Raw genomic sequence first — 21,737 nt, 5'->3', positions numbered from 1 at the left:
AAACATTATTTTATCCCGAATATTAAAGCTGCTTTCGTTCACCCACATTCTGTATTGTGATTAGAAAGAATAGATACCTTCTATACCCGAAATCACCTTGTTCTTCAAAATGCACAATTACTAATACACAAGACTCACCAAATCGCGTATAATGAAGACTTGAAAAATATAAAGACTTGGGTGGCAACAGAAGTTACAAAATACTTATTATTATTGACATCTATCTATCTATCTGTCATTCTTCGAAATATATTCAAAGATACTAGGTGTATTTTCGTCACTCTGTATAATCATTCGATCATCATTAATTTAAATCGCCTAGATTCATTTAGTGCAGATGATGGAATGAAAAATAGCTTATCACCAAATGAAAGCATCAATTTATCGAAACTTCACACATTTGATTGTGACCTTTCATGCGAGATACATGTTCAGTGTTGCAAAGTAAGTTTCAGTTTATGCCAATTTTAATTAACCAAGATTTATAAAGATTATTTTCTTTTCTATACAATTATGATCAGAGGTTACCCTCGACTTCATATGAAATGAAAATGTATATGTTTTCAGGGCGCAATTTTAAGCAATCTTGGAATTGACATAAATCGTTTATAAAATTTTTGGGTTGAGGAAGACCAGCATGGTGGCAAACTGTTGGAGTCATAACTTTTCACTGTTTTCAAAAAGTGCTCATTATCTTCTTTTGTGGAATATATGATTTGTTTTATGATTTATAAGTAGGCAAGCTTACCTAGGCATATCATACCTAGGCATACCTAGGCATATCATTTGAGATGAAATTTATTCGGTTATTTAAAGAGTGAAGGTGATGAAAGGATATGGATTGAAATTAATTCAATTAAAAATAGTTATGTGAACTTTTTGATAGGCAAATTATTATAGGCATGTTTGTTAATAAATTATGTTTGATAAAAATATGTCCCATTGAGTTATCTGATGGGTGAAGGTCGATCTCCTACCGGTAAAGTAATTTAGGATGTCTTCTGTATTGATACTTTGGCTTATCTTGATATGATATCGGAAATGGCTAATAGAGATACAGATCATGCTAAAAATATGAAATTATGGAAGATTCAACATATTGTTCAAAAACTGTAACAGGCAAATGAGACAAACATATTTTCAATAAAACGAGTTTGCATTATAATTGGGAGGCTACAATTCTTGGCTCTATTTTTCCATTTCAAAGTCTTGAAGGAACCTTCATTCGCCACCCTTGGGCTTAATGGGTTGAAAAATATCGATAATCTGTGTTTTACTATTAGTGACAGTAATCCAATACTTACCAAACCCGAAATGGTTGCTGTTGTATTTGAAAATGGACCTATATTAAGTGAGAGACTATTTGAGAATTATTTAGAAACAATTTGGAAGTTACCATCAACTTTTTTCTAGAAGGTTTAGACATTTATAATTAAGCAGCATACAATGTGAAACCTGTTCTTTATAATCGTTGTGCGTTACATGGTTTACCATGGTATCCACCTACCAGTAGGTGGCACAAATACCAATAATTACCAATAATGGAATTGGTGATATACCAATATATCACCAATTCCAATAAAGTCCACCTGTTTCTAAAAACAGGAATGGAAGTGAATTGCACATTCGATATGTTATACACTGATACACAGAACAATGAATTATATTTTTGGTTTTTCTGTCTGTGAAGTTCTTATTTTATGAGAACTTTTCAGACCTCAAATGGTATCGAAAGAATATTCAGCAACAATGTTTCAATACCCTGATACTGAATTCAAGTGAAACCTGATGTGATTATTTCTCATACTTTTTCAGATTAGCAGTACCCAAAGAAGTCATAAAAATTAATCACTGAAACTTTCAACTTACCTTAGAGTTTTCTAGAACCTCTACAAGTTTCGTTGTCTTTGGATTCAAAATGTCATATGTATACTCATGGATCTTACAACTTTTGATTGTCTTACTTACTTCAGGAATTTTCATCTGGAAATATAGCACAAGAAAATTCGATTATTGGAAAAAACGAGGAGTATTCAATCCTCAGCCAGTCCCTTTTCTGGGAAATCTTTCTGACATTCTATTTATGAGGAAAAACCTCGCGGATTTGATAAAGACACTTTATTCCACAACAGATTTGCCGTACCTTGGATTTTTTGCATTTGATGAACCCTATCTGATGGTTAGATGTCCTAAACTGATTCAACGCGTCCTAATTAAAGATTTTTCATACTTTTCCGATAGAAGCGTAGCTACACCTCCACATGATGAGATTATGGCGAGTTTCACATTCTTACAAAAGAATCCAGCTTGGAAAAGAACTAGAAACAAACTCACCCCTGTTTTCACATCGGGAAAAATTAAACGTATGTTCACTTTTGTGAATAGCGTGGGCGAGAATTTAGTTGACTACTTACAGAAAAATTTAGGAGATATCGAAGCAAAGGAAGTGGCGTCTAAATATTCGACAGATGTCATAGCAAAGTGTTGTTTCGGAATTGAATCCAAGTGCTTTGACGATGAGGATATAGAGTTTCGAAAATTTGGGAGGAATATGTTTGATTTCACTTGGAGAAATGCTGTTGCTTTCGTAATTTATTTTTTCAGACCGCGGTGGGTGGGTACTTTTCGAGTTGATTTTATAAACCAAAGTTCTATAAAATTTTTTTGCCAAGCATTTTCAGAGACCATGAACTACAGGAAGTTGTGCAAGATGAAAGTGGGAGATTTTGCGGATTTAATCAATGACTTGAAGGAGGCTAGTCACTCACGCGAATCAGGTAATTGATTATTTTTCACACTCAGTTTTCTTAAAGCATAATGAAATCCACTGTTGATCAGTTATTTTATCTGAATTTTAAATTACTTATATCGATTTTTTATGCCATACGTTCCGTTTGCAACTGCTGTGTATATTATTGAAGGCGACGGGGCAACGGCGAAGTTCTTTAGGTAGTCTAATGAACAAGTTCAAAAACATGAGAAATAGAGATAAAGGTCCTAAAAATATGAACGATAGCCCATTCGATTTGGAATCACCTCTAGAAAAATGTTTTTGAAGGATTTCGGTGCAGGTAAAAATTGCAATTGTTATTAACAAAATAAGATTTAAAAAAAGGTATTTAGTTTTTCGTTAATAACTCAAAAAACTTTAATATTTGAGCAATTTTGAAAAAAGCTCGTTAAAGAAGAGGAAATTTCCGATGAAAAAGTCGTGACTCCCGAAACTCTATCTCCATTATTTATAATTTTAATTTGACGTTGAAAATAGGGTTCCACGCGACTGTTACGGCATAAGCGCGCTGCCGCTGAAAAGAGTTTATCAAAAGAAATAATTTTTTTATAACATAAAATGTCACTTTGAAAATTTAAAAAAATCTAGTATCTTCTTAACACTTGAATGAATCGAGTCCCGTAAAAAATATATATATATATATATATATATATATATATATATATATATATATATATATATACATATATATACAGGCTAATTCACGGTGGATGGCACATTAGACGTTTCTGGTGAACCAGACAACGGATCACTTTGAAAATTTAATGGAAGGCATATTCGGACATTCTCTAGCCAACTAAAATATTTTCGACAATGCGGTGTTGCCGCTTCTATTAGAAAGCAGTAGCAACTTTGATTTTTCAAATGGAACACTCTGTATATAATATTATTTTTGGAATCTCCAACAATTGCCCGACAACTTTTCTTGATATTTCCCTATACCTATCTGTTACCGTTTTCGAAATAAAAATTAATTTCAATTTTTTTCTTCGAAAATCATGACTTCTAAAAATGCCGATATCTTTTAGTTAAGAAGTACTATGATATCGAAATTTGGTTTGAAGTTAGGTGATACTTGGACACTTCCCACACGTCAGCCTAATCTCCGTTACTTCAATACAGGGTGGTAAAAAAATACAGTTTTTTCGTTTGCTTGAAAAAGTTGCTGAAATTTGATTATTTTAAATGGAACACACTGTATATTATTGAAAATTCGGAAAGCCGCTGAAATACCTATACCTAACTAGTCAAGTTTCGGACTTATGAACATTTATTTGTGAAAATGTCCCTTCAGAATGGTATTTCCATTCGGTATTTGGTAAGCAGGCCATGATTACTATTTGACAGTAGCGTTGTGACATTCTCCTAATAATATCGACATTTTCGTCACTTCAGAAGTTGCAAATACCTTCAAAACGATGGAACAAAACTATTCAATTGAAGTTCTTTATGAATTTGTTTATTATTTTTGGACAGTGTGACAAAATCATCAGCAGAACATGTAGAAAGTTCAATGAAATGTATCCGAATCTACCGCCAATGAACCTCAAGAAATTTATACGAATTCAGAACAATTTCAATGCATTTGGATCAACTTTAAAAGCACCAACAAACTTGCCTCGACCCGTAACTTTCGAAGACAACCAGATTAATGTCTTAGCATATTTTCACGCATTTCCCGAGTCATCGATAAGAAGTGCTGAAGAAGATTTGGGTATAAAATATTCATCGGTTCAAAGAATCTTGCGAAGACATAAAATGCATGATTATAAATTCACCAAAATTCAAGCAATGAAGCCTCAAGATCCTCAACAGAGAGTAGAATTTTGTGAAATGTTGTTGACACGCATTCAAGAAGATCCACTTTTTTTTAATAAAATTATTTGGACTGATGAATCGAAATTTTCGAGAGAAGGGATTTTCAATAGAAAAAATCGTCATTATTGGTCCAGTGAAAATCCTCACGTCACAAAAGAAGCCGGATTTCAAGAAAAATTTAGTTTTAATGTCTTCTGCATGTTGATGGACAACAAATTGAGGTACGTGATATACGAGGAGTCATTAACATCCAGAAGCTACCTGAATATTTTGGAGAATACTGTAGACAGTTTCGTGGATAATCTGCCACTCGAAGATTATCGAAACTGTTGGTACCAACTAGACGGAGCTCCTGCACATTGCACAAGAGGAGTGAGCGCAGAACTGGATAGACTATTTGACGATCGGTGGATGAGGCGCTTGGGACCATGGAATTGGCCAGCGAGATCACCCGATCTTAATCCATTAGATTTTTATTTGTGGGGAATGTTTAAAGAAAAAGTTTACAAAATACCCGTGCGTTCGAGAGATGAATTGTTAGAAAGGATTGCCCAAACATTTGAAGATTTGGATCCCAATGAAATCAGATCTGCCACCACGAAAGCATTTTAAAGTGCTTGGAAGTGAACGGCCAGCGATTCGAACATATTTTGAAATATTCCACATGATTGTTTTACTTTTTTATAATTATTCATATCAATATTTCCAATTTCAAGTTTCTTGGTGCTTTTTTAAAGTTTATCCAAACATATTGAAATTGTTCTGAATTCGTATAAATTTCTTGAGGTTCATTGGCGGTAGATTCGGATACATTTCATTGAACTTTCTACATGTTCTGCTGATAATTTTGTCACACTGTCCAAAAATAATAAACAAATTCATAAGAACTTCGTTTGAATAGTTTTGTTCCATCGTTTTGAAGGTATTTGCAACTTCTGAAGTGACGAAAATGTCGATATTATTAGGAGAATGTCACAACGCTACTGTCAAATAGTAATTATGGCCTGCTTACCAAATACCGAATGGAAATACCATTCTGAAGGGACATTTTCACAAATAAATGTTCATAAGTCCGAAACTTGACTAGTTAGGTATAGGTATGATACACAAAGAAAGAAAGCAAATTTCAGCAGCTTTCCGAATTTTCAATAATATACAGGGTGTTCCATTCAAAATAATCAAATTTCAGCAACTTTTTCAAGCAAACGAAAAAACTGTATTTTTTTACCACCCTGTATTGAAGTAACGGAGATTAGGCTGACGTGTGGGAAGTGTCCAAGTATCACCTAACTTCAAACCAAATTTCGATATCATAGTACTTCTTAACTAAAAGATATCGGCATTTTTAGAAGTCTTGATTTTCAAAGAAAAAAATTGAAATTAATTTTTATTTCGAAACGGTAACAGATAGGTATAGGGAAATATCAAGAAAAGTTGTCGGGCAATTGTTGGAGATTCCAAAAATAATATTATATACAGAGTGTTCCATTTGAAAAATCTTGAAAAATCAAAGTTGCTACTGCTTTCTAATAGAAGCGGCAACACCGCATTGTCGAAAATATTTTAGTTGGCTAGAGAATGTCCGATCCGAATATGCCCTCCATCAAATTTTCAAAGTGATCCGTTGTCTGGTTCACCAGAAACGTCTAATGTGCCATCCACCGTGAATCAGCCTGTATATATATATATATATATATATATATATATATATATATATATATATATATATATATATATATATATATATATATATATATATATATACGATTCTGCGATAAAAGTTCATAAAAATTTATTAATTGGTTAATTATCATTCTTTATAACTATTGCAAAATGAAATATCTAAAAATTGTTGATATTTTTTGTTTCAATTGATATTTAGCTATGTCTGTTTTCACATTAAACAATGTCAGTTATCAACATAGGATATGAATTTTTTACGTAATTTGTTTATTAAATTGTTTTATTAGCAACGGAAATATCAACAAATCAGCAATTGTTCTGTATTTATATTTAATATTATTTGTAGTGAGGCAATAAAATATATGGTAATTCTCCTGAATTGGAAGTTTTGAAAGAAATAATTTGGGGATTTATGTTTGGTCGTTCATTAAAGGCAGGTTCTGAGAATTTTCATCAAAATGCGGGTTTTCGTCAAAATTCTAAATCTGCTGACCTTTGCAATAATCGTTATAAGCTATTTCTTCGTGACATTGACCTAGGTCATCGAATGAGTAAGTGGGGCAGAACTGACTTTGGGCATCTACTGGAAAATTTTCATCTTGATTTAATTCAGTATTATATAGGGTATTCCATATTCGTTGGTCTATTAGACGTATCTAGAGAACAAAAAAGATGAGAGTTTCAAATTTTGGTTACCGATGTCGATGGCTGTGGTCTATCGTTTGAAAATATTTCCATCACCGCGTTGTTTTCACATCTACATGTAACAGACACAAACTTGGAAATTTCAAATAAAACATCCTATAAATTATATCATTTTTTAATTCTACATCAAAATCCAAGTTACTTTTGTGAACCATGTTCTAAACCTATCTCTCACCGTTTTTAAAATAATAATCAATTTGTAATTTTTTTTGGCAAAAACATGGTATTTTTAATATTTAGTATCGCATGAATTAACTGATACATCGAACTCAAATTCTGGCAACATTGAGATAAGGTATGATGGTCATTATTTCAGAACGGAACTCAAATCTTATTTTATACAGAGTGTCTGAAAAATACGACTCAATTTGTATCTTTGAAAAACGACCATAACTAATTTTTTTCAAAGGGAACGGTAAATTTTCGGACACCCGGCGATTTTGAAAAAATTTTTGACTGTACTTACGTATTTTGATGCGTAGATTACGAATCCGAAAGAAACAAGCGGTGCTCTCCCTTATTTAAAAAGTTACGGCCCTTCAAAGTTCAGAAAAGGGCAACTTTTCAGCCTTCTTTTTCACTAAATAAACTATTTAAAAACACAAGCATTTATTCACTAGGTCACCTTTACACCTTATTCCTCCTTCTTTAACACTTTTCACTTCAATAATCAACATTTTTCTTATAAAAATGTTAAAAAATGTACGGAGCTGCTTTTTGGTTACATATCACTATATTTTACGTTTTTAAGGTTAATGATATGGTTGGTACGACTGATGCAGTCTTATAAAAATGTTAAAAAATGTACGGAGCTGCTTTTTGGTTACATATCACTATATTTTACGTTTTTAAGGTTAATGATATGGTTGGTACGACTGATGCAGTCCATATTCCGTAAGTGATTCAAATGTTTTTTAACTTCATTCTTTAGATCGTAAATTGGTTTTTGGTGGTGTATTACGAATTTGAAATAGTAGGCGACGGCAAATACCAACCGCTTTTTTCTGAAATGTCACTAGTAACTAACCTAAAAATAGAATAATGTCATCAGGAGAAGCATTCGTTTTTAAATTAAGTTTTTTATAAGAAAAATGTTGATTATTGAATTGAAAAGTGTTAAAGAAGGAGAAATAAGGTGTAAAGGTGACCTAGTGAATAAATGCTTGTGTTTTTAAATAGTTTATTTAGTGAAAAAGAAGGCTGAAAAGTTGCCCTTTTCTGAACTTTGAAGGGCCGTAACTTTTTAAATAAGGGAGAGCGCCGCTTGTTTCTTTCGGATTCGTAATCTACGCATCAAAATACGTAAGTACAGTCAAACATTTTTTCAAAATCGACGGGTGTCCACATAACGAAAATTTACCCTTATCTTTTACGTTTCGGATGCCAAAATCTGCCTCCGTCTTCAGAAATGGATAAAAAATTCGAATATATACGCAGTTATTCCTTTTTTGATAGCTTATTTCTTTACTTCATCGACAGATGTCAAAGAAGTTTTGAAACATGAAATTATGTCAATGTTGTTGATTGGCAACTGAAACATTCGATGTAATACAAGGTACTCTCCGATATCAGTTTGTTGCCATTTCGCCACTATCCAAAGTTTTCTTCAAGATGGGTAGCCAAGTACGGTCTATTTCTAAGGAGCTATTCGAGATACAATTCCCTCCAGACATGAGAATATATGAGGAGTAAAGAAATAAGCTATCAAAAAAGGAATAACTGCGTATATATTCGAATTTTTTATCCATTTCTGAAGACGGAGGCAGATTTTGGCCTCCGAAACGTAAAAGATAAGTATTATTTCTTAATAATTTTTTTGATAGGCAAAATTGTTAAATACGACAAGTTACTGATAAATAGAAGATTTTTCTTTGTGAAAAATACTTTGATTTTTACGCAGTAACTTATCGGGGTAAACTAAAAAGTTTGCTCTTCTACACTTGTATAAAGTTCTCCATTATAATTTTTATATTTTTTCAGATTATGGAAGGTAACAATTACCCAATAAAGGTTGATAAAAAATTAATTTTTTTCTCCACAAAAATGACTTTCGTTGAATAGTTTTAATTTAAACATTAATTTTCAATTTCGCAACTGAATTTCGGCAAGAATCATGATCTAAGTGTATCATAATCTAAGTCTGATTTGAAAAACAAAATAATGAATTTGACAATAACTTGTTTAAATAGTTCGACTGTCATATTGAATAGTGAAGATGGATAATAATAATTATTCGAACTCTTAAAATCCTAAATTCGTTCTATATTCATTTATTTCACGACTGATAACATAATAACATCATCAATCGATCAATGTTTTCAAGCGAATGGTCAGCATTTCAAGCACCTGAGCTAGTGAATTTTTGTCATGTCAGTATCAAATGTCGAATAATTGTGAAGCTAGTTTCACAATATTATATCTTGTTTTTTAATGTAGAAATAATTTTGTAATCAATTTAATTTTGAAAAGTGTTCGTTCTTCTATGAAATTTCATTCATGTATTCCATTAAACCTTTCTGAACTAATATAAAGTTATTATTCATTACTCAATGTGTTCAATAAATACTTTTTTCGCCGAATTTTGTAATTGAAATGTTATGATGTATAGAAGCAAAAAAATTATAGAATAATTCATATCTCATAAACGGTCAGAGATAATTGAATAATATACAGGGTATTCCCTTTGAAAAAAATTAGTTATGGTCGTTTTTCAAAGATACAAATTGAGTCGTATTTTTCAGACACTCCGTATAAAATAAGATTAGAGTTTCGTTCTGAAATAATGACCACCATACCTCATCTCAATCTTGCCAGAATTTGAGTTCGATGTATCAGTTAATTCATGCGATATTAAATATTAAAAATATCATGTTTTTGCCAAAAAAAAATTACAAAATGATTATTATTTTAAAAACGGTGAGAGATAGGTATAGAACATGGTTCACAAAAGTAACTTGGATTTTGATGCAGAATTCAAAAATGATATAGTAATATAGTATATAGGGTTTCTTTTTGAAATTTAGAAGTTGATGTTACATGTAGATGTGACAACAACGCGGCAATGAAAATACTTCCAAACGATAGATCACAGCCATCTACATCGGTAACCAAAATTTGAAACTCTTTTTTTTTGTTCTCTAGCTACGTCTAATAGACCATCGAATATGGAATACCCTGTATAGCTCTTCAGAAATAAAGTTTCTTTGTTGGGATTGTCTTGACATAAAGCCTTGCGAATTTTGTTGACAATTGTTTGTCGAGTGGAAACACTCGCAGGTCGTGGAAATATTCGATTTTGTTTGGTTTGAAAACGTTTTGTTTTTGTTGCTGATTATTACCAAAAACTTGTTAGTTGGTGAAGAACTTTTGTGGCTGATTGTTTGGCTTCGAGTGAATGGGAATTGGTTGTGATGGAAAGTTGTTTTGCGCCCGGAAAAGTTTATTTTGAGTATGATTATCAAAAGGTTGTCTTGGCACGGGATTAAAATATCTTTGTTGTTGAACAGGATGAGTTTGTTGTTGTAACGGTGGTCTTATGTTTACAGGAGTTGCTCTGGTTAGAGTTCTGCTAGAATAATTTTGAAAATAATGGATATTGTCTTCTTGAGTGACTAATTGTGATGCTTCATTAAGTGATTTCGGTCTCATACAACGGATAGTAGTACCTAATGGTTCTTTCAACCATGACGAAAGTGTTTTTAGAGTTAGATTGTTGTAAAGTGTTCTTTTTAAAATTTTTGAAGCATCATCTACCTCATGCAAATCTATGTAACTACAAAGTAAATTGAGCAGGTTGAGGCAACGGTCATGAAACTGTTGAGGTTTTTTATTATTTTGTTGCCGCGAGTATCATCTCTTTGGTCTGCAAAGTTTCTAGACAGGGTGGCTTTGAGGTCATTCCATCTAGAAACATTCTGTATATTAATAATTAATTTGGGATTTTCTATCACTTTGGAAATTAGGGAATTCAACAAATCAGTGTTCTGAAAATTATCAGCATTCTGAGCATCATAAAATGTTTTAATTATACTGTCACAAACTGAAATACATCTGTTTAGATCATTTGGATTTCCGTCAAACTGAAGGACACAGCTTAAGTGTTCTGGTTTGAATAGTTGTGCCATTTTTTGTTCAAAGTTTTCGCTAACTGGTTCGATTGAAATATTTGAAACTTGGTATGGGAGATAGGAGTCAGCTGAAGGAATATCCAGTGAGAATTTTTGTACAACATCAAGTTGTACTTACATCAAATAAATTGAGGCTCTGAGCACTTTCCTATAAAGTCAACTTCTGGAATCACAATTATTGTCTTCACCAGGTAGTATTCCTTGCAAATTTGGATAATATTGGTTTCCAATTCCGTTGGTTCACTGCTGATGGTGCCTTCGACGAATCTTCGATAGATTGGGTGTCCTGATATCCAAGGAGTCACTTCGTTTCAAACACCTTCACAAATGAGCACCAACTGTTCGATAACCGATTATTCGTTAATACGAGAATTTTCCGTTCGATACGAATCAATCCCGGTAATCCTACCGACTGCGCCAAATAACTTATCGAACACTCAGTCTTTTTTAAAAAATCAATTTATTTACTAAAACAAAAAAAATTAGACAAAGGTACGTCTTTACAGCAAGAAAGTTTGATTATGAATGCCGGCCAGTTCCCTGGAATCTTCGCAAGTCGGCTTATCTCCCGGTGTTCGCTTTCGTAGACTCAGCATTCTTTCTATGGGAACCGTGTTGGACGTTGATGTAATTCACAGAAGTTTGTCTTCTTGTCTTTCCTATTTGAATAAACGGTCCGAAGCGTATAGAAGCAATATGGTTTCACGCCAGATCATTCCGAGAACATGTTCAGCATAAACATCTAGCATACAGACGGGTCGAAAACCGAACATTGGATGGTAGCTGGAATTTATTTTGCGAGGAGAAATTTTCATTTCAGTTTTCCGTTCGGTCAGTACACATCTGTTTTCTAGGCTGAAATATATGCAATCGTGCATTACGCAATGATCATTGGTATGAAGCCTCAACAAACTCACAAGATCAGTATTTCCATAGTCATCAAGATTGCTTTGGGAAACTGTCGGGTGTTAAAGGTAAGGAAAAAGCTGATGAGTATGCCCGTTATTTCATGTACCTATAAACCTTGAACCAAATGCAGGGGAAACAAAATCTTTGACATGGAATTACTTGGAGAAGTGGGTTTATAAGAATTATAGGAAGACTGGAAAAATATACCCGGGAACACACACGGACCATCCAAGAATGAAATTGTTTCAATGCACTGGACACTATCCATTGAGAGGATACCTGAACCAACTATGACTAAACAATAGACCTTAGCTGAGATAATGCAACAAAGGTGCAAATACAGCTCCCAGGAGGCAAATAGTTTATTAATATTCCAACTACAAATTTATGAGTGAACGTTTTTTTATAAATCAAAGATAACCAAGCACATGAAAACTTTGTTTTAGCAAAATCTGAAATAAACCTTTGAATCATCACATAGGTTCCTGATTTTGGCGCCAATGAAGTCGGGGGCATCAGCTTTGTGAAGAAATTTGATATTTCGATCTCTCATAGTTGACGTTTACAAAAAATTCGCTAGGACCCATTGATTTTCAGTTTGAGGAGAAACTTTTTCGATCACATTTTAACTTTCCAACTCTGATATAAAAGTCGAGTGATACTTTGCTGAAAACGGCATCCATTTCTCTTTCAACGCTATTTACTGTTTTACATCTGATGATATCAAGACATATAACTTTCAATCATGGTTCAATCAAAAACAATATGGAAGCCCGAACTGAAACGTTGGTTCTTTCTCAGATCCTGTTATCTTGATAATTTTGATGTGAACTGGGTTTGATGATGAAGATATATGTTCACTAAATCTACTTAATCCGTTTAAGTAACGAAAACTGATAAGTTCCTGCAATTTTTTAATGAACGACGTGTCGGATTTGGTAGCCGTGGTCTGCAGGTTTCTATACCGATGATCATGATGGACATTATCAAAGGCGATTATGCAACGGACGAAATACTCTGATAATTCTCAAAGCCGATACTACAGTGTTGCTTAAGGTTCTAGATTTTATTTGTTTCGTGGTGCGCCTGGCCTCATTTTTATTATTGAATCAATCGCCACGATAAGCGAGCAATCAAGTGCAGGTAATCAGATTTCATTGATATGGATTTCCTCTTTCATCCGAATTCAAGTATTTCTATTGCCTCCCTATACAGACTGTGATAGTAACTTTGGGTTCTACCGAGAACTTGGGTCTCTTCAAACGCAATAATATAGGTATTTTCTCTGAGTGCACGTTCCGCTACTGTTGACTTACCGGTATGCCACAAGCGACATTTTATTTCGTGTTCAGGGTGCCAGGTATTTACACTTCGTTACTTGGCTCCAATGTCTACCCATCCACAGCTGCAAGGAATTCGTTAAACCCCCGGTGTTGCTGAAGGCCATCTGAGTTGTTTATCTATCCTTAGACTCTCTCTGATGGTTTCAATTCACCTGCATATCGATTTCCCGTTGTGTTTCTCTAGAACTTTCTCGATACTGTCGGCAACACTCTTCATATTGGCAGGAAATTTATTGTCAGGCTTTGACATTTTTTTTCTGAGCCGCATAATCCGCTTGAAATCAGTTTGGCACTCACATCTTTTTTAAAATAATTGAGTTCCTTGGGTAGACTCTCAAGTACACAGATCCGTTTGGCTCTCTCAATTACCCCACACTTGCCGTGGCTGGTAGCTGGGGTTATTGTTGGTTTCTTATATACTATATGTCCCAATGTTTGATCTTAACTAATATGGGAAAGATGTAACCCTCGAAAACAAAGAACTAACGGACCTGACTATATCGAATTAGGAAATTCGATATAAACTAAACCAAACATCTCGGCGGATTCGATGGAAACCTCCAAATGAATCATCACCAATCAACATATTATCAACAATAGTCTCAGTGAGACCTAGAAATATATTTCGCCCCCGTATGATAGGAAAATAGTGGTGAATCTTTCTGAACGGACATTATCTATGACTCTAGCCTACGTATCCTGCGGGCCCATCATTGTGAATATTGAATCAGGGATTCCTGAAGTTATTGATGAGGCAACCCGCATTGGAACATCGAGGATCTTGACAGGCGTAAAACCACTTGAGGCGAACACAACACTGGAAGAGAGGAGCTGAAGAAGCTAAATAATGACAAGGATACACTGGTATTGCCTGTTGACAAAGGAAATGCCAAGGAATACAAGAAGAAAATTGTCATCTCACTGAATCCAGAGATGTAGTATAGAAAACCTATTCGAAATGCAACCACCAATATTCTGAAAAGAACGAATGGGTTTCTGACTGATTTCATAGTAAAATCATGAACTACAGCTTACGAGTTGGTATTCGAAAAATTTATTAAAAAAAAAAATATATCATATGTTTCGCCATCACAGTAACTTTTTGGTAGCGAAAAGCTACTGTGATAGCGAAACATGTGATATATTTTTTGAAACTAAACTTTGTGAAGTTCAAATCTAAAGGTGTAGTTTATGACAAGAACGAATAATCTATTCCATTCATCACGTCTTGTTGATATTACGAAAATGCTGCTCAAAAAATCCGGGGCCCTATCGACACGTCCATATGGCCTGCCATAAATCGACAGAGATAATGTGCCACCTATCGTAATGCGATAGGTTCAGCTACTTCTGAGCTGGCTGAACACTTGCAGCCGCTTACTGGAAAAATAGGACATTTTATCGAGAAGATGGAAAATGTGAGGTTAGGTCCAGAAAACATCCTAGTGAGCTTCAACGTGGTCACGGCAAACATCGCTCTATTGGAACATTGTTCATCATCGACATATTTCCAGTGGGCTGGTGCTTTCTATTCACGAATGGATCAAAACGCAATGGTCAGCCTTTCAAGTTCAGTGGTAGCAATCTTTCTTATGGAAAAATTCAAACACTGAGCCTCAGAGCGAGCGGACGTGAAGCCATATTGTTGACTGCGTTACGTTGATAACAAGTTCGTTGTATAAAACTAATTACTCTCCAAGACTACATAGAGAAGCGATGTAAATTCAGGAAGAGACATTATTTCAACCAAAAGAGATCAACATTAATGAAATCTGGATACCTTTACTCAATTGCTCTCGCATTAGGTCTTTCAATCCAAAAAATATGAACGAAGCTCGTCACTGATGAAATAAATTTATAGACTCAAACCATTTATGTAGTATCAATCTCGAGGACAACCATAGCACTTTGTCCGTTGCCTCATGGCTTTTAAATATGTATACATCAGTTGTGCCCCCTTTCCAATCGAATGTGAAAAATAATAATAACTATTTTTAGCCCTGAACGAAGCATATGGTCAAGCCATAATGTTTTTCGCAGCAGGATTTGAAACCACAAGTGCCGCTATATCTTTCACTCTTTATGAGTTATGTCTCAATAAAGATATACAAGATGAGCTCAGAAAGGAGATATCTGAAACTATTGGAGAATACGGCGAAGTTACGTATGAAGCAATCCAAAAAATGAAGTATTTGAGGATGTGTATTGACGGTGAGTGTTTCCTACATAAATATTGGAACATTTAACGCATCTTGCAAACTTCCAAATGAAATTTTTATTATCAAGTGTTGAAGAAAATGGTAACTATTTATTGAGGTGATGCCTATGTGCTTATTCAGAATTATTTCATCATTACTTTTGATAGAAACAGGTCATATTAAATTAAGCGATTTTTTTTCGCAGAAACCCTGAGAAAATATCCAATAATAGCTTTTTTGGATCGTATTTGCAAAGAAGATTATGAAGTACCAAATACAAATTTAGTAATTGAGAAAGGAACACCAATATACATTCCAATTTATGGATTGCATATGGATGAAACCTACTTCACAAATCCTGAAAAATATGATCCAGATAGATTTCTGAAGAAAAATATCAACGAAGCTGGATTTGTTTATATGCCATTCGGAGAAGGACCCAGAAAATGCTTGGGTATGTATCTTAAGTATATAATTGAGATCATGAAACATGAAATAACATCTATGAAGAGAATAATGTCGATATAAAGTGTGAAATATTTGTCAACAAATTGAAGTTTTATATTAACAAAAATACCACCGAAGTAAGAGTTAAAACAAGATCAACTTCAGAAAGAAAGGGATAATACAAAGAATACTAACATTCATATCACAAAAAAATGATTTATACAAACGGAACATTCCTGACGATTACACATTAGAATAATTTATAATGATTTTGAAAATGAACTGAGAAACCTTATCAAAGCAGCAAAAAAAGTTTTTTCCAAAGTGAAATAAAGAGAAATGAAAATAAGTCCAAAGCTCTATGGGAATGTGTAGATGAAGTCTGTAACAGAAAGATATCACAAAGATATATTGATGAAATTAGATTGTAAAACCAAAATATGATACATGCAAAAGTAGAAATTTCAAAGGAATTTAATGAACACTACAGCGAAGTAGGTTACAAACTCGCAAAAAACATTGGTGCATCGATAGCATTCGAGGAAGTGTCAAACATAAAGTATTTAAAAACCAATAAAAGCATGAATACACAAATGTTGAAAAATATTTCAGAGCTAATTGTAGACCTACATTGCCAACTCGTCCTTAGAAAACGGAAATTGTCCTGAAATTTTAAAAATTGGTGTGGTCAAAATACTATACAAAAATGGGGATGGGGACTTGAGATGGCTAATTACAGACCAATATCATTGATTTCTAATATAGCAAAAATCTAACAAAAAATTATAAAAATTAAATTTACTGGATTCCTTAAAAAATCAACCTTCTGTCAGAACACGTATTATATCTGACTCAAAAATTAGAAGGATTTTTGTTTCGCTTCAAACTATTGAAACAATGGCTCAAAATTTCCTTTATTACTACAGTATATTATGGTTTGGTTCAATCGCAACTCTCTTATGGTATTATAGGTTGGGGAGATATCAGAAATACCCACTTGAGATGTTTGGATACTTTACAGAAAGAATTCTAAAAATTTCGTTAGGCAAAAGTAGAACCAGTGGAACACATGTATAGTACCCGAAGAAAAGAAAATACAGTTTTAGCTACATGATGCCAAAAATTGGTAGTCCAAACACACTCTAGTTATCTTGGCCCAAAGATCTCGAGCATAGTACCGGAAAAAATACAACTTATTAATAAACAAAATGCATTCAAATTCAAGATTTATATATATATATATATATATATATATATATATATATATATATATATATATATAATATATATATATATATATATATATATATATATATATATATATATATATATATATATATATATATATATATATATATACAGTGTGACCCATTTAAAATGGAACCACCCCTGTAGAATGTGCATTTTTCAATCAATCTCAATTTTTTTTTATTGAAATATTAAGCATGAAAAACTGTATCTTGACACTAACTTTCACAATTTTAGTTTCATTTCCAAGGCACTCTATGGTTTTCCGTAGCCCAATACCAAGCATTTTGCGATGAAACTACCCCATTGGTGCTGAAAGAAGCTTCATCACTAAACATTATGCAGTTTAAAAAATTTCTTGTATTCAGGTACTCGCCTTGTGCCCACAAACAAAATTCCATACGTTTCACTTCATCACCTGCCTTTAAAGAGTGAAGAAATTTAGGTTTAAATGCTCTCATTTTGTTTTGTTTAAGACATCGTCGAATAGTCTCTCTCGGTAAGTTTAAATCCAAACTGGCGACTCGTAAACTTCTGTTTGGGTGGTTTCTGAAATAATCTAAAACAGCGCCTTCGTTTAAATTTCTTCTTCGGTGATTATTTTTTGAAATATGTTTGCTGACTGCACCGGTTTCTTTAAATGTTTTGTTAATTTTACTGACGGTGCTTCTGTCAATGGGAAGTCGATTTGGATGTCTGTGATTAAATATCCTAGCTGCTTCTCTTTCACTATGATAATTGTCCCCAGAAATTCTCACAATTTCAATTCTTTCTTCTAATGATAATTGCAAAGCTATTATTAAATGCACGTAACTAACAACTATTATTTTATTTATGATTAACTGTCAAAATCACAGCCTACTGTTGATTTATTATAAAACCTTTGCATAATGAGTTCAGCTTCCTCAAATTATTGATATCTCCTCTAAAAGATTGTTTTAGCTGAGTTATGAAGAATTTACAGGGAACAATTTTTGTCCTGCTCTCTGTTTTATTATTGAATAAATGATTTCCATGCTTTAAATCAATTTGATTTTAGCGGCTATGCGGAAGAATGTACTAAGTACTGCATAACTTGAAAATGAATTTTTAATTTTCTGTTATTCTAGAATACACTTCTCGTAACCTACACTCAAATAAATGATTTTAAGGGAATATTATCCACAAATCCAGTGGCGTAGTCAGATTTTTATTACAAAACGCTTGCACCACAAATCTCTCACATTACCATATTTTCAGGAGTTATAACTGTAGAACGCATTGAGCTGTTGACTTCGGATTTTCACTGTACAAATTCACTGGTGTTCTACTTGGTGATGACAGTGTTGTCAGATCTCAAATATGTCTATAATCTGAATAAAAATTACAAACAAATACTTTGTTTCCAAAATTGAAGTTGTTGTAACTTCGTTGTTAACAAATATTTTTTAATGAAAATTTGACAGTTTTGATTTATAACGACTACGAATCCAGTGGTGTAGTCAAATTTGAAAACAAAAATTGCCTAATAAACTTTTGCCGTTTTTGACAAACAAAAAAAACCATAGAGTGCCTTGGAAATGAAACTAAAATTAGTGTCGAGATACAGTTTTTCATGCTTAATATTTCAATAAAAAAAATGGAGATTGATTGAAAAATGCACATTCTACAGGGATGGTTCCATTTTAAATGGGTCACACTGTATATATATATATATATATATCTATATATATAATATATATATATATATATATATATATATATATATATATATATATATATATATATATATATATATTAATTATTAACGAAATATTAATTAGATGATATCTTGAGGTTGCAGTCAAGGTCAAGTATGAAAACTCTTTGCTAGTTTGTCAAGCTTTCGGAAATGTTTATTTCTTTCTTCAGGACAACTGAAAAGATAATTGTAAAAATACGGTTTTCATTTACAATATTTGCCAAGCTTTCGCTTCATTTTAAAGCTTCTTCAGGGCTATCTGAAGTACAAATTGGTTTGATTTCAACAGGAAAAGGTTAATATTGATACTTACAGTAAATATAAAAAAAATATATAGTACAAAATAATTGTAGAAAGTTTGTAAAAAAAATTATCAAAAGATTGAATTTAAATTGACTTAATATTGGCAAAATTGATATAACTTCGTTCAACAATTTTGAAAAACAAATAGTTGATGTTCATGGAAATATATAGTTATGTTTGATTTATAACAAAATGTCAGAGAAAATTCGTGTTTGACTTAACAAATTGAAAAAAGGAATACGTGATGGAAAATTCCCAATGATGTCACTTACTTTTATTTATGTCTTAATGTAATAAATAAGTATATATTGTACTAAGATGATTGATATCTATTCGTTTGTTCATAGTATTGGGCTCTTTCATAATTTCTACCATTTCAAGAAAAAATCTTTTTTTGTAATTGTTTTCAATTTGTAAAATCATACTTTGTTCGTAATTTGGAAAATGATTTTTTGTAACATAATGCTGAACCCACGAACCCACGACTGCAACTTTACGATATCATCCAATTAATTCATAGATTCAGTCATTAAATATCCTACTTATATATATTTATATATATATATATATATATATATATATATATATACATCAAAAGGGGGAAATTATATATATATATATATATATATATATATATATATATATATATATATATATATATATATATATATATATATATATATATATATATACATATATAAAATGGATAGATAAGTACTTTTTGATCATTCCCATATTGATTTCAATTTAAGAGCCACCAGCTGTCTTGGCTAAGAGCCAAGACAGCTACTACAACCCACCCAGCTAATGCCGCGCAGAGAGTTGAAGTAAAACCATCAGGCACCTGTGCAACGTCTTCGACTTGGAAGATTCGTCGCAAGTTATTTTCCACTATGAAAAGCAGAAATTAATTTCGTTTGGTCGATCCGACCAACGGGGTGATTGAGTATCACGACCAACAAATATAATTCCAGGTAGTCGTAGAATGGGTTAGTCGAATCGACCAAAAGAAATAAATTTCTGCTTTTTTTATAGTGAGAAATAACTTGCGACGAATCTTCCAAGTCAGAATTATTTTTAAGTATTTGAATTTAGATAATAGGCTTCAAATATTTTGTATTAACCTCCTAATGTGTGAGTTCCAAAAAACATAAATCACACTTATCTAAACGTGTGATTTGTTTTTTTAAGTTGTTGATGATGTTTTCAACTCAACCTTTATTTGCTTCTGTTAAATATATTGAATTTTGGTTAACATTTCTGAGCTGTTTTTAATTTCAAGGGGTTGCTATTTTAAGTACTAGGTCCTCACCGATTTTAGTATAATGCCCAAAAAAATTTTCCGCAATCACTATAGGGTCAGTTGTGGTTTTGTTGTTCCCATTTTCAATTTCTGTTACTTCCGTACATTTGGATGGTTTAGAACAAGTAGCATTTACTGTTTTCCATAGTAGTAGTGCACTTTTTTATTTGTATATATTTCTTTCTTATACCTAATAATCAGCCTTAGATTTCTTCAACAATGTATTCAATCCATTTCTATAAGTTCTGAATTGTCTCAAGAGAGAATGATTTTCTTTATTGAGTTTCCATTGAATAGCATTTTCCTTCTGTTGACAGAGTTTACTAGAGCTGAGGTTATCCTAGCTTTTCTCTTTTTTTGAATGTTATTTACCTCTTTTGTAGAAGTAGTCAATATTACTTCAATTTCTTTATGAATAAATAAGTTGCTGATTCCACATTTTCAATTGCATAAAAATTCTCCCAATTTTCGACTTTCATTTTAATTTCGAGTTTGTGACAGTCAACAATATTTTTGCCGTCGAATTTCTCTTTGTTCTGGTTCTTATCAGTTTTGAACTCAATCATGGTCGTGAAGTGATGTGTAATGTGGGTATTCTGTATAAAAGGAGTATATTATTGTATATTATTAATGAAAATATGGTTCAAGCAAGAACCTGACTGTCCTTGTGCTCTGATAGTTTTGTTAATAGTGGAGACGAAATCAAATTCGTTGAGAATATTAAGTTATTCTTAGGTTATATCATTTTCATCTAATAAGTTTATATTCAAATCCCAAAGTTTGAAAGCATAAGAACATGAAGAGGAAGATCTCTGAGCATATGTTATTCTTAAATAGTTTTCAGGTAGTTTGATAGTTACTTTAACAGCTGTTACTTCATATATTTCACAATTCCCAAAATCATAGTTAAAACTGTAACCATTTGAATTGTATAAACTAATGTCTTGAATTTTCTACGTTTCAGTAAGAACGGTGATACCGATATTTATATTGAAGGTACTTATAGGTATTTCAAAATCTTCAACAAAATTTTTTGCCAAGCTTCTGATGTTCATATACAAGATTCTGAAATTTGCTTCGATTTTTATTTCTTTCTCATACTCCATAACAGATTGACATAAAATAATTTCTGGTACATTGCT

The 21,737-nt window shown here is 32.6% G+C and overlaps 1 protein-coding gene across 3 annotated transcripts in view; it reads left to right on the top strand.

Moving 5' to 3' along the window:
* The first annotated feature begins 293 nt into the window (after positions 1-293).
* LOC111508686 (cytochrome P450 6k1) overlaps positions 294-21,737 on the top strand; it is a 114,041-nt gene continuing 92,597 nt past the window's right edge. The window contains exons 1-4 of one of the 3 annotated variants that reach the window (XM_074173942.1): positions 294-444; positions 1,816-2,777; positions 15,375-15,587; positions 15,780-16,028. In XM_074173942.1, coding sequence (XP_074030043.1) covers positions 1,919-2,777; positions 15,375-15,587; positions 15,780-16,028 — 1,321 coding nt within the window. In that variant the 5' untranslated portion in view covers positions 294-444; positions 1,816-1,918. The other 2 variants (XM_074173944.1, XM_074173941.1) reach the window with 2 other exon arrangements.

The sequence above is a fragment of the Leptinotarsa decemlineata genome, unplaced genomic scaffold (genome assembly GCF_025532065.1).
Source record: "Leptinotarsa decemlineata unplaced genomic scaffold, Ldec_3_MD MMD2_tig00000505_RagTag_RagTag, whole genome shotgun sequence".
Lineage (NCBI taxonomy): Eukaryota > Metazoa > Arthropoda > Insecta > Coleoptera > Chrysomelidae > Leptinotarsa > Leptinotarsa decemlineata.
This window is presented reverse-complemented; position numbering and strand designations above follow the sequence as displayed.